At 35.2% G+C, this 11145-nt stretch overlaps 1 protein-coding gene across 3 annotated transcripts in view; it reads right to left on the bottom strand.

Moving 5' to 3' along the window:
• Positions 1-4181: 4181 nt before the first annotated feature.
• The window catches only part of PPP2R5C (protein phosphatase 2 regulatory subunit B'gamma), an 81090-nt gene continuing 74126 nt past the window's right edge, over positions 4182-11145 (bottom strand). For 2 of the 3 annotated variants that reach the window (XM_035327951.1, XM_035327950.1), the window contains 2 exons: positions 9908-10024; positions 4182-7083 (listed from right to left, as the gene is read on the bottom strand). In XM_035327951.1, coding sequence (XP_035183842.1) covers positions 6952-7083; positions 9908-10024 — 249 coding nt within the window. In that variant the 3' untranslated portion in view covers positions 4182-6951. The remainder of the gene's footprint in view (positions 7084-9907; positions 10025-11145) is intronic. The other variant, XM_035327952.1, reaches the window with a different exon arrangement.

The following is an 11145-nucleotide window of genomic DNA, read 5'->3' as shown; positions in this document are numbered from 1 at the left end:
ATTGTTTGGGGGGAGGGAGAAGGGACCTAGGAGGTGACCCAGTTCCAACCCTCCAGCCCCAGGCAGGGATACCACCCACTAGATCAGGTTTCCCAAGGCCCCATGAACCTGGCCTTAAACACCCCGGCAGGGGGCATCTACAGTTTCCCTAGGCCACTTGTTCCAATGCCTTAGCACCCTAATGAATTTCTTCTTTATACTCAAGAGGGCAGGTTTAGATTAGATATAAAGCCCTTGTCCTATCACTACACTCTCCCATAAAGGGTCCCTTCCCAAGCTGTCAGGAAGACTCCTTTTAAGTACAAGGAGGTCACAGTAAGATCTTCCTAGAGCCTCCTCTTCTCTAGACTAAATAACCACAGGTTTCTCAGCATTTCTTCATAGGAGAGGTGCTCCAGCCCACTGATCATCCTCACGGGTCTCTCCTGGACCCTGCATCTGAATCCAGATTCTGTTGCCAGACAGTTTTCCAAAAGCATAGGACAGAATACCAAATGAACACACCGATAAGACTTTTTTTCAGAATTTCATTTTTGAAAAACCTTAATCTTCCTATACCACTGTCACATGCATGCTTGCTGTAACCCAATGAACATGCTTGCCTAAGTTATCCGATGAATCCAGCACAATGGACAATCCTGTTCCTCGTGTGTGTCTCTAGTCTCCCCCCTTGCCTGGTCCTGGCTCATGGTTGCTGCTAGTTTAGCAAGCAAAGTGAAAGGAGAACGTGCCTGGGAGAGGGGAGGTGGCAGTCAAGTTCCAGAGCAACTCCCCAGGCCCCATCAAAGCACACTGGAGGCACTGGGTGACCACAGACCGAAAACTCCACTTCTTATTCCTATGGAGGTGGAGAAGGGGAAATCTCCAAAAAGAAAATTCTCTCAGAACCCCTCATGTATTTCCTCAGGTGAACAGAGGGAAATAAATCAATGTGCACAGAGACCTTCACACTCAAGATCTGTTCAGATGTGTCCAGAAAGCCCAGCCACATACCCCAGCTCCTCTGTTTCAACCCCCCAAAAAGCATGCATATGCTCAGTATTCTCCCTAAGGGGTTTAGGAACCCAGTGTATCTTGGGAAAAACAAAAAAAAAACTGATTTCTGAAGTAATACAAATCTCAAAACTTTCTTCTCTAGAAGGAAAAATGATCAATTCATCAACCAATTTTCTCACACAAGCACCAGAACTGATACAGATGATCCCTCCAAAACTGATCAAAAAACTATCAAAAACATTTAAATTTTCACTCCCCAAAACCTTTTTATTAGAAAGGTAAATTTTATTTTTGATGAAAAAAATAGTTGTAGATCCTTACCTCAGTTGAATGTCCTATTTAAGGAACACAGTTACTGAGTTATTATTTAATACAACACACCCCTATTTTCATTGTCTGAAGGCCAGTTTGTTCACATCCTACTATTCTTCTACATGCAAGTCATGTTAAATGATTACATTATATATATATGAATATATAATGTAATACATATATATATATACATACATATATATATATATATAAGCACTTTGTCAGGCTGTCTAAATTCCACCAAGGACCCATAGCTAGGTCCTGCCTGGCTGCTTCCCAGGGAGAGAAGAACCCTCTACTACTCATCTCCATACAGTAAGTGTCAGTTTGGGCCATGCATCTAGAAAACAGGTTAACTGAACATCCTAGCTCAAGTGTAACTTGGCATCCCTTAGCAGGTTAGCTGAAGCTACGTGTTATGAAATGTCAGTATGCTCATTCTTCTAAACAGCTGTCATCAAAATACCACAAAAAATTTTGTAGCTTACAAAGAAAGATACAATAGCATTATTCTAAAATTGCTGGCAGGAAAAAATGAGAGTAAGGAAAGTAAAGTAAGGAAATAAGGAAAAAAAAAGCAGGACAAAGATGAAAAATAAGAATCCAGGAAATTATATCCACTACTGCTGAATCACAGAGAAAGTGTCAAAAACCAAAACAAAACAAACCAGCAAGTCGTACATTACTTAAAAAAAAACACACAAAAAAAATTCTGTATGTGACAAGACTATAGTATAGAACAAGTCTAGGACTCTGTTATCAGTGTCAGACCACTTGCAACTAAAATGCAGTTTAGATAAGACACTTTGTATTCCTTTATTCACTTAATTCTCACCTGCTGTGCCAAAGGGGGTAGTAGGAAGACACCGTAAATTAAAGGAAATCAAAACAAACTTTTTTTTTTTTTTTTTTTTTCCACAGGTTCTCAGGTTCAATTAAAATCTATGGGAAGAATAGGCTCAGAGTGAAAAATCATTTCCCTTGATCTACCTCAAGTTGACTATTAATGTCTTTTTCTTGGATATTTATCTTAGTATCAAAACACAAAGACTTCTCCTTGCAGGGTATTAGAAAAAAAGCATAATCTATTACTATGGCAAGACCTTCACACCGGCATGAACACTCCTGCAGTTTTCTGGTCCACAAAAATGCCTAACGTAACTTGAAGCAAATTATGTGAATGCTCTCTCCTCTTTATGTCAAAACAGTGGAAGCCTTCTCCCCTCAAAATCCTACGGTGGAAGCCTCTGAAACTTCACATTCTGTGCATGCAGTCCCAGTATGAATCGGTTCAGGGAAAGTCAGCTGCAGTCACACTGCTCTTCAATTACGTGATGAAGAAATAATGCATCATCTTCCTTAGCTCCACAGTAAACTTCCCCTTGGGAAAATTTTCACACACAGTATTTAACTACATCAAAGTTTCACTTCATAAGGTGAAGGCAGCTCAAGCCAAGTCTCATCATTTAAAACAAACTATAATCCAGAGAGACAGGGATATGGTAATTAGAATGGCATTTCTTAATTAGCTATATGCAGTCTGAGCCTCCACAATTATTATGCACAGGAAGAATAAGATTTGAGGAGCAAAAATGCTGCACTTTCAGGCAGATGGTCCATACCAGGATCCAAACCAACCCTCCCCATGAACTGGAATCCTGGAAGTACTCTTTCCAGGGTACTAGAACAGCTTTCAGAAAGTAAAACAAGCCTCCAAACACAAGTGTATCTGTGCCACACTTGCACCGACTTTTCTGCTTTCAAAAAGCCTCATCAAGCTAGCAATGTCAAAAAAAAAAAAAGGTTGTTGGGCAAAGCCCGGGAGTTTAATTCCCACAGACAAAAATGGTTAGCTCCCCCTCTCCCGCTTCCTGAACATGATCACAACTCAAGTGTATTTATATAGGAAAAAAAAGTCACAACCACCACTATTTTAAAACAGTACCTGCTATCGTATTTTGAAAGATACTTGATCCTAATTTTGTAAATGATGTCTGAATCCTCAGTTGTTTCAGTACCTAGTGTTTTGATTTATGATTAAGCTTGGGAGTGCATGTGATGAGTTTTTGCTCATGCAGAAAACTCTATTTCTTTGAACACACAAAGACTTACAGGGCGGTGGCTACTGAATTTAGCTGTCTCCGCAATCAGTAGGTTATTACCTGAGTTCTTCAGATTGAATCTTACATTTCTTACTCAATAGTTGATTCTGGGCCTCCGGAAAAAGAAAGTCCCGCCAGAAACAAACAAAACCAACTCCACTCCCATCCCCGCATCCCAAACAGAAAACTCTCACAAGCAAAAAACCTGAACAGATTGGTATTAGCATTAAAAAGACAAAAAAGAAAAGCCCAACCAACAAACAACCCCCCCATACCACAACTACTTCTTTGAAAGTCAAGCTTTATATGAGTCTTTACCTTTGTTTTTTTTGGAGGCTTTTAGGGGTTCCAGAGGAAAAGATCTTTCCTTACATCCTTGCCATCTGACCATTTATCAGCTACCCACGCTATAATCCTTAATTCTGTGGCTACCTAGCTTGAAGCCTGACAATATAAGCATTACATGGGAAAATGTTATGCTATGAAAGGTTTTCATATTTGTAGACTTCGAAATTTATCAAATTCTTTTCAGTACTGATACCTATTCTAGAAGCTAAGTTTGCTTTTTCTTTTGAATATCTATTAGTCCCTACACCTCTATTAATACTCTTTCCATAAAATTCCTTTTTTTCTTTTCTTTTTCTTAGAATTAGGGTCTTTTTTGAAACATGAAATTTTATTCTTTAAGTCACATAGCTAATTCTGCAAGCTACAATAATCTGAACACACCCCCAAAAGCCCTGAGCTAAATTTAGTTTCATGATGAGCAAGTAAAATTCACATGTTCTTTATTTATCCATATAATACACCATTTTTTTGTTGTTTTGTTTTAAAATTAGATAAAAGCATATTAAATGGCAGGTGTATTAAGTTCTTCAGAAACAATGCCAGAACAAAAAATTGAATTACAAAATGTTAAAAAATATGTAGGTACATTTGAACTTAACATTCCACTAACAGTGTTACAGAAATTGTCTAATGAAAAATAATTGTTCCACTTACCTATTTTTGCTGTTTCTACGAACTTTTTATTCTGTACATAGGACGATTCTGTACAAAATATGAAGTCTACATTTTTATTACTTATTACCATAAAACAAGGTACAATGTATGTACAATATTAAAATGAAGCCATACTAAAGCCACACTAAAAAGACACTTGTAATATTACTTTTGACATTCCTGATGTGTAATTTTAGAGAACAGGAAAAGGTGTCAAACACAGAACTTTATGAAGAACAACAGTCACCAAAATTCTACTTTAATTTTTCTTTTTATTTTGGATGTATTAGTTTTAGAATGGTTTAGTAAAGGGTTATAAGTATATAAATACTGATAATAAACATCCTAAACCATTACTGGTGATAGATTTGGAATATGTCTAAACAAACGTCCAGTGGCCCATCAAATACGAATTCATGGTTAAACTTAAGTCTCTAAACATTTCCCTCTTTGGTGAGTGTTTATCTTCAATAAAGAACAAATTAAATCTAGACAGTGAAAGATGTTCTTATACGTTGAGCATCACACAATCAATCAAACATTGATATACATTTTTTTTTTCCCCTTGGGTAACATAAGAATAATTCCTTTCAGCAACCTCTTGCACAAACATACTGAACACCCAAAATCAAAGGTAACTGATAATCTACCAGCTAAAGATGGAAGTTCAAACAATGGTATATCAAAATACATAGACATTGCTTTACACAATTAAAAAAGCACCCTTTTTCCCTCAAAAGGAGAAGGCATCTTTAAACTTTTTTCAATATAGTTTATCCTAATGGTAAAGCATATTCTTTTTCAAGTTTTACAGGAAATGTTTTCAGACGCAGTGGACATTCCACTTAAAGGTTGGATTGGTCTTTAAATTTAGTTGTTGTAAGCCAATGTTTACCGCCGACAACTTTCTTCCAATAGACAACATAACAAATATTGGAAATTGTATGTTAAATGCAACCAACAAACAGCAGGCACTACATCTGCACAAGGTTACTATGAATGTCTGCTTTGCGCAATATTTTCATGGATGCAGGAGACGTTATACTTCCTTAAAAAATAAAACAAAACTATTTTTAAAGAAGCCACGTTTTTATCTCTTTATGCATCAAGACATTGAACATTGTTATATCATGTTACTGCCAGAGACAAAAGAAACTAACCACCCACTTAGAATAGCAGAACACATTTCAAACAGCTTGTAAGCAGGATAAGTAAGTCAAAATACTGGCCACCCTGAGAGAAATCAAATATTGAAGACAAAGCACTATATTTTAAAAAGAGATTTTCCTCCCGTGCTTTTCCATCTACAACAAAAAGCTCATTACATGCAAGTAATCTTGTGGAATATATAGCAGCATTTGAAGATCATCAGCAATTCAGATGCATTTTCAGTTCACTTGTGAGGTGTATTTGCAGCAAATATGCTCTTTACAACTACAACAAAAATATTTTCACGGTAAAATTGTGGTCACTATCCCCTCAGCTCTTAGACTCTTAAAAAAAGAAGCAGAATGGAATTCAAGGGTCTGTTCTTTTTATCATTTTACTTAATTACACAAGCTTGTAATGTTTTGTTTCCTGAAAGGCTACGTTCATCTTTCAGATAAAAACTGATGCAGCTGAAATGACACAAAATATCTGCCATGGAATACTGAACTCCTAGAGCCCAAGAAAAATGCTGAGTATTAAAAGCTCAGATAAGGGAGAAAACAGTGAAACAGTATTTTATTGACTTGAAAAAAATTAAAACGAAATTTTATATTCAATCTATTCCCAGTCATCGTAAACAAATTTTCATTTTAGGAAAAATTCTTCTACCAGTTCATATCTCAAATACTGGTGCCGTATTACATACTAGAGACTGGAAAATATGGCTTTAAATATACATAAAGTATTAGGACATGAAATATATATATATCTTTATCCTAAGTAAAGGAGAAAAAAATTTACATAATTCTTAGAAAGGAATCATGATTGAGGATTGTCATGAAAGTTACCAGTTTGTAAGCCATGTTTTATAGTATGAAAGAATAATTGTGTATTTTCAAAACTGCTGGTATATTACAAGACAGCAATAACGTGGAAACAACTATAAAGTTGAGAAATCCTACAAAAAGTTTAGTAATTAAATTTGAAATAATTTTGCTTTTGAAAACACATTTATCATTAGTACCAACTATTGGTCATTCATTTCTTTAGGTGGAAATAATTTATAGAATGCTCTTCTCAAATATGAAGATAAAAAACTACATTATCAGCTAGCTGGTACTATGATAACACCTCCAGGAAATTGTGTCCACTTGATTATAGTCAACCCGACATTCTGCATTCGGAATTGGGTAATTTACCATTGTTTGAACTACTAATCTTGAGCTGCATACTCTATTAAGTTATTGCCTACAGAACTGGGTTGAAGAAATCTTTGACTTTGTGTGTAACTGATTGGTATGGCACAAAAAGTAAGTTCTACTGTAGAACTGAGTCCAGAAAAAAAACAAAAACAACTTTTCCTTCAAAATAATATTTCACTGTAAATAGTTTAATGCCCATCATGTGATATTAATTCATCAGCTCTGCAATGTGATTCCAAGGCTTTCATGGTATAGATATCCTGAGGCAGTTCTGACTTGCGTCGCACAAGAGGACGATCTTTTTTCTGATCTTTCTGTGCCTGAAATCAAAATGGAACAAAGTTAACCAAAACTATTAATTACTGAACAATTACTTTTAAAATATTTCTTCCGTATCAGTATGTTCACTTTACTTTCATGGACTGAAATAAATAAGCATAAGGAAAAAAGTTTTTACTGTCTCCTGTTTATTCCACCAGCTATCCAGTCTCAAGTCTTGAAACAATTTCTTTTTACTAAGAAGAAAATAAAATTAAAAAAAGAAACGAGAGCTGCTAGCATTTATGTTACTACCATGATTGACCCTTGATTACAACCTTAAAATAAAAAACCCCTCTCCTTATACCATTTTTCATTTTGTGTTTCTACATCCTAGATAAATCATCTTAGTTTCTTCCATGCTTGTTTACTTGCACCATTCACATACCTGAAAATTTAAGGTTCTCCTGTGTTAGAGTACTGATGCTCTGTCAAAACCAGACAATATTCCTGTCAATGTATCATTAAACTAAGTAATGATGCCTTCATATAGTCCTCATGTCCTTCTCATCTATCCTAATTCAGTTATTAGATCACTGACGTTAATTCACGTTAACAAATTATCCTCAAAGTCTTTTGAGCTGTCTGCATGAACACAAACCTAATAAGATGACTGAGAAAGGTGGCTGATTTTCTGCAGATATTCTTCTCATCCCCCTGCACGCCTCTCCCTTCTCCATCTGTTACACTGCCCTATACATCCGAGCTCAGTTAGGCCTGCACTTTCTCACCCTGTACAATTTAATTTAACCCACACAACTGCAATCTGCAAGTGGTGTCACCTCACATTTCTCACCCTCTTTCTCAGGTACAGTGAACATTACATGATAAATCTGGCATGCTGCTGTTTGATTCTTCTCACACAGAAAAGCAACCATTTATTCTCACTCTTTTTTTCTTCCTTTGATCCCCAACAGCCCTATAAAAGGACTCAAAAAAAAAAAAAAGGCAAAAAAAAAAAACCTGAGCAGCTTTTACTTTGCCTTTGTTTCACTAGCATGTTTTACAAAATTAGTAATACATGGTGGCCAAATTCAGCTTTACCAGAATCCAGTATAGAAGAAAAGCTGTAGTCCAGTACAGAAGAAAAACTGTTCTACTTTCCTCAGCCATTTTAGAAGCACCTCTTCAATACTGGCACTCTGCTACATTCCAAACCTTTGACAAAGCCTTATTTTCACTGAAACTGTATAGATCTTGACATAATTCTCACTTCTCAAGTTTGATTTTAAAAACACTAGATTTTTGCTTTTGACTTTACCTATTTATTTTAACTGGTAACTCTTGTAGATCGTTTTAACACCAATTTCTGATAGCACTTAGCAAGGGATATGTAGTTCTCTCTACAGTGTCCACTCATAAATTTAAGAATCCTACTTGCATTTAGCCTGCTATCTACAGTGCCCTAAACCTTAATCAATCTTTTTCATCTCTAGCGAGCTACTTACCAATCCTCTTGCTTTATACTGCTCAGAGACATCTCTAAGTTTCTGTTAATAACAACTCCTGCTTCAAAACATCCCATTAGCTCTGCTAAGACAGGGTCTTTGAAAAATCTCATTTACCTCTTGCACACTTTCTGAACAGAGAAAAGCAGGAAGTATGCACTTGAAGTGATGGTTAAAGAATGCTTCAACAGTTCTAAACTAAGTTTTGGAATTTTATTTATTTTTACTATTTGTTTCCTTATTCCATTAGCTTCACTGCAATCCACTCCAGAAGTGACTGTTTAAAAGCCAGCCATCACAGAGTGTAACTTTGAGACATATATATGCATACTGGATGCAAAATGCCATATTTCTCATAATACATAAAATACAATAATGCAGAAATATAATTTTAATTGCTTAGTTAATGAATTCTACAAGTTAATGTGGAATGTTATGCTCACCATATGCTTATTTTTATTAAATTCCGTGTCTGACACTTGTGTTTAAATTAACAGAATTTATTTCCTATCTCAGCCACTCGTTGAACTCACTTCTCTGGTCTCAGAAATTGCTGGATATAGAAGTATTCATACTACTGACATTCTACCAGACATCTTAGTGATACCGCAGAACTCCCTGTTACCTCACCATCTTCCATTAGCTTCTAGTTCAAATAGTTCTCCAAATGTCTAGGTTTAATGTCAGGACTCTTGTTCCATTTAACTGAATATAAAAAACTCCTGAAGATCACTAAGCATAAGCCAAAGACAGTTGGAATGGCCTTCAGACTCTGCCTTTTACTAGGTAATGGAACATGACAGACGGTGGATTGAGGAAAACAGCCTACATGTAGGCAAGACAAGTTTTATGGTGGACACTTCATAAATTTTGTCAGAACATAGCAGCTTTAGCCAAAAAGAAGGCTCTGAATAACAGACAAAAGAAATGTCATTGTTAGAATCTGACTATTTTAAACTTTTTTTTTTTTTTTTTTTTTTAAATAAACAAGCCGGTATATAGAGAACACTGGATTTTAGCCATATTTTTAATTATCCTTAAAGCATAGCCTCTGTTTCTGTCATGACTCAGACAGCTATTTCTAAGTTGAAAGGAAACAAAATCTTTGCAGAACTATCTAAAGAGACCCATACAGCAGGTCCACAGGCAGAACTGTATATAATAACAATCTATTTATTCCTTGCTGCTACAGTATCACTTTAAAGTAGCAGCTCTAATGAAGTTTATTACTTTAGGAGACAACAGTAGGAGATGAAAATGTAACTCAAATTCATTTATAGGTTTAACATAGTAAATAAAATTAAGAGCAACGCTGCCAGATTTATAATTTATTAATTCAATTTGTAATGAGTGCTTTATTATTTTCACATAGCTTTACCTGACAAGCCTCTTCTTTCACTGTCTTTTTCAGCATCTGCAAATCTTCAATTAAAGGCCCATCTGTTTCCATTGCAACAGGACTGTTCATCAAACTCGTGTCACTATATGTTGGGTACTAATAAAATGCAAAGTGTTAAAATTATCATTCTTAATAGTAATACCTAAACACTAAGAGTGATTTAGAGCACTTGAACGCTATAATTGAGATTAGCTTCAATATCTTATGTTTCTAGGTACCAAGTAATAAGTTTCCTCCCAAGTGTACATGAAAGATGGAGAAAAATGGAACTCCAATACTTTCATTTTGGCAGAAATGTCCTGTTGAAAAATAGTCAGAATACAAAAATTATGCTTTATCTGAGACTGAATTTTAAAATACATCCAGATTTTGCCAGTATTGATTTTCTATTCTGGCAACTGAAACCCTATTAATACATTGTCTAGTGATTTATGAACAGTGTAGCAACCTAAACACAATGATTTAACTTGCTGGTGCAATTTTGTATTTGTAAAGAAAATATATTGTTAAAAACACAATTTGGCTAATACAGATATAAAATAATTTCAAAATCAAGTACTTGCTTAAGACAGAAAAGTTTAATAAAGCAGCCATTTGAGTATTTTGTGGATTAAGAAAGATATGAAAACAATTGTATAGTATCTAAACTTTGGTGTAAACTAAATCAAAATATTGCAGTCTCAATGGTTTATCTATTTTAATTCAGATGAGATGTGGTCTTTAAACCAAAACTCATTTGTGGACGCACACGCGCTTTCTCAACCATTTTTCTTCAAAAAGTATTTTAGTGTACCCATAACATAATGCATGTGAGATGACACTGACAGCAAGGATTTAAAAAAAATAATTATGAAGATCTAAAAATTTTAAAATGTATTCTTGTGCCATGTAGAGTATGGAATAGCTCTGAACAAGAATTGTCAGTAAATAGACAAAGTAAACATTAATAGAAATTCAGGGTGGGAAGCGGAAATGCTAAAATCCATTGTAGAGTATGCTAAAAGCACCTACACACTTATGTCAATTCTTTATTCAGTGGAGCACTCAGTGTTCAAATTAATCATATCTTAAATTGCTTGCAAGTATCAGCTCTTTTCAAGACTACTATTCAGAATATACTCTATACAGGTTGTGCTTACCAGTTTCAGAAAATGTACTGAGTTACAAAGTTAATTGGGAAGAAAAGCAATTTTACTCTGTAGTACTGTACATTTTAC

The sequence above is a fragment of the Oxyura jamaicensis genome, chromosome 5, assembly GCF_011077185.1.
Source record: "Oxyura jamaicensis isolate SHBP4307 breed ruddy duck chromosome 5, BPBGC_Ojam_1.0, whole genome shotgun sequence".
NCBI classification, from domain to species: domain Eukaryota; kingdom Metazoa; phylum Chordata; class Aves; order Anseriformes; family Anatidae; genus Oxyura; species Oxyura jamaicensis.
The sequence above is the reverse complement of the archived record's forward strand: the minus strand, read 5'-3'. Positions and strand labels throughout refer to the sequence as shown.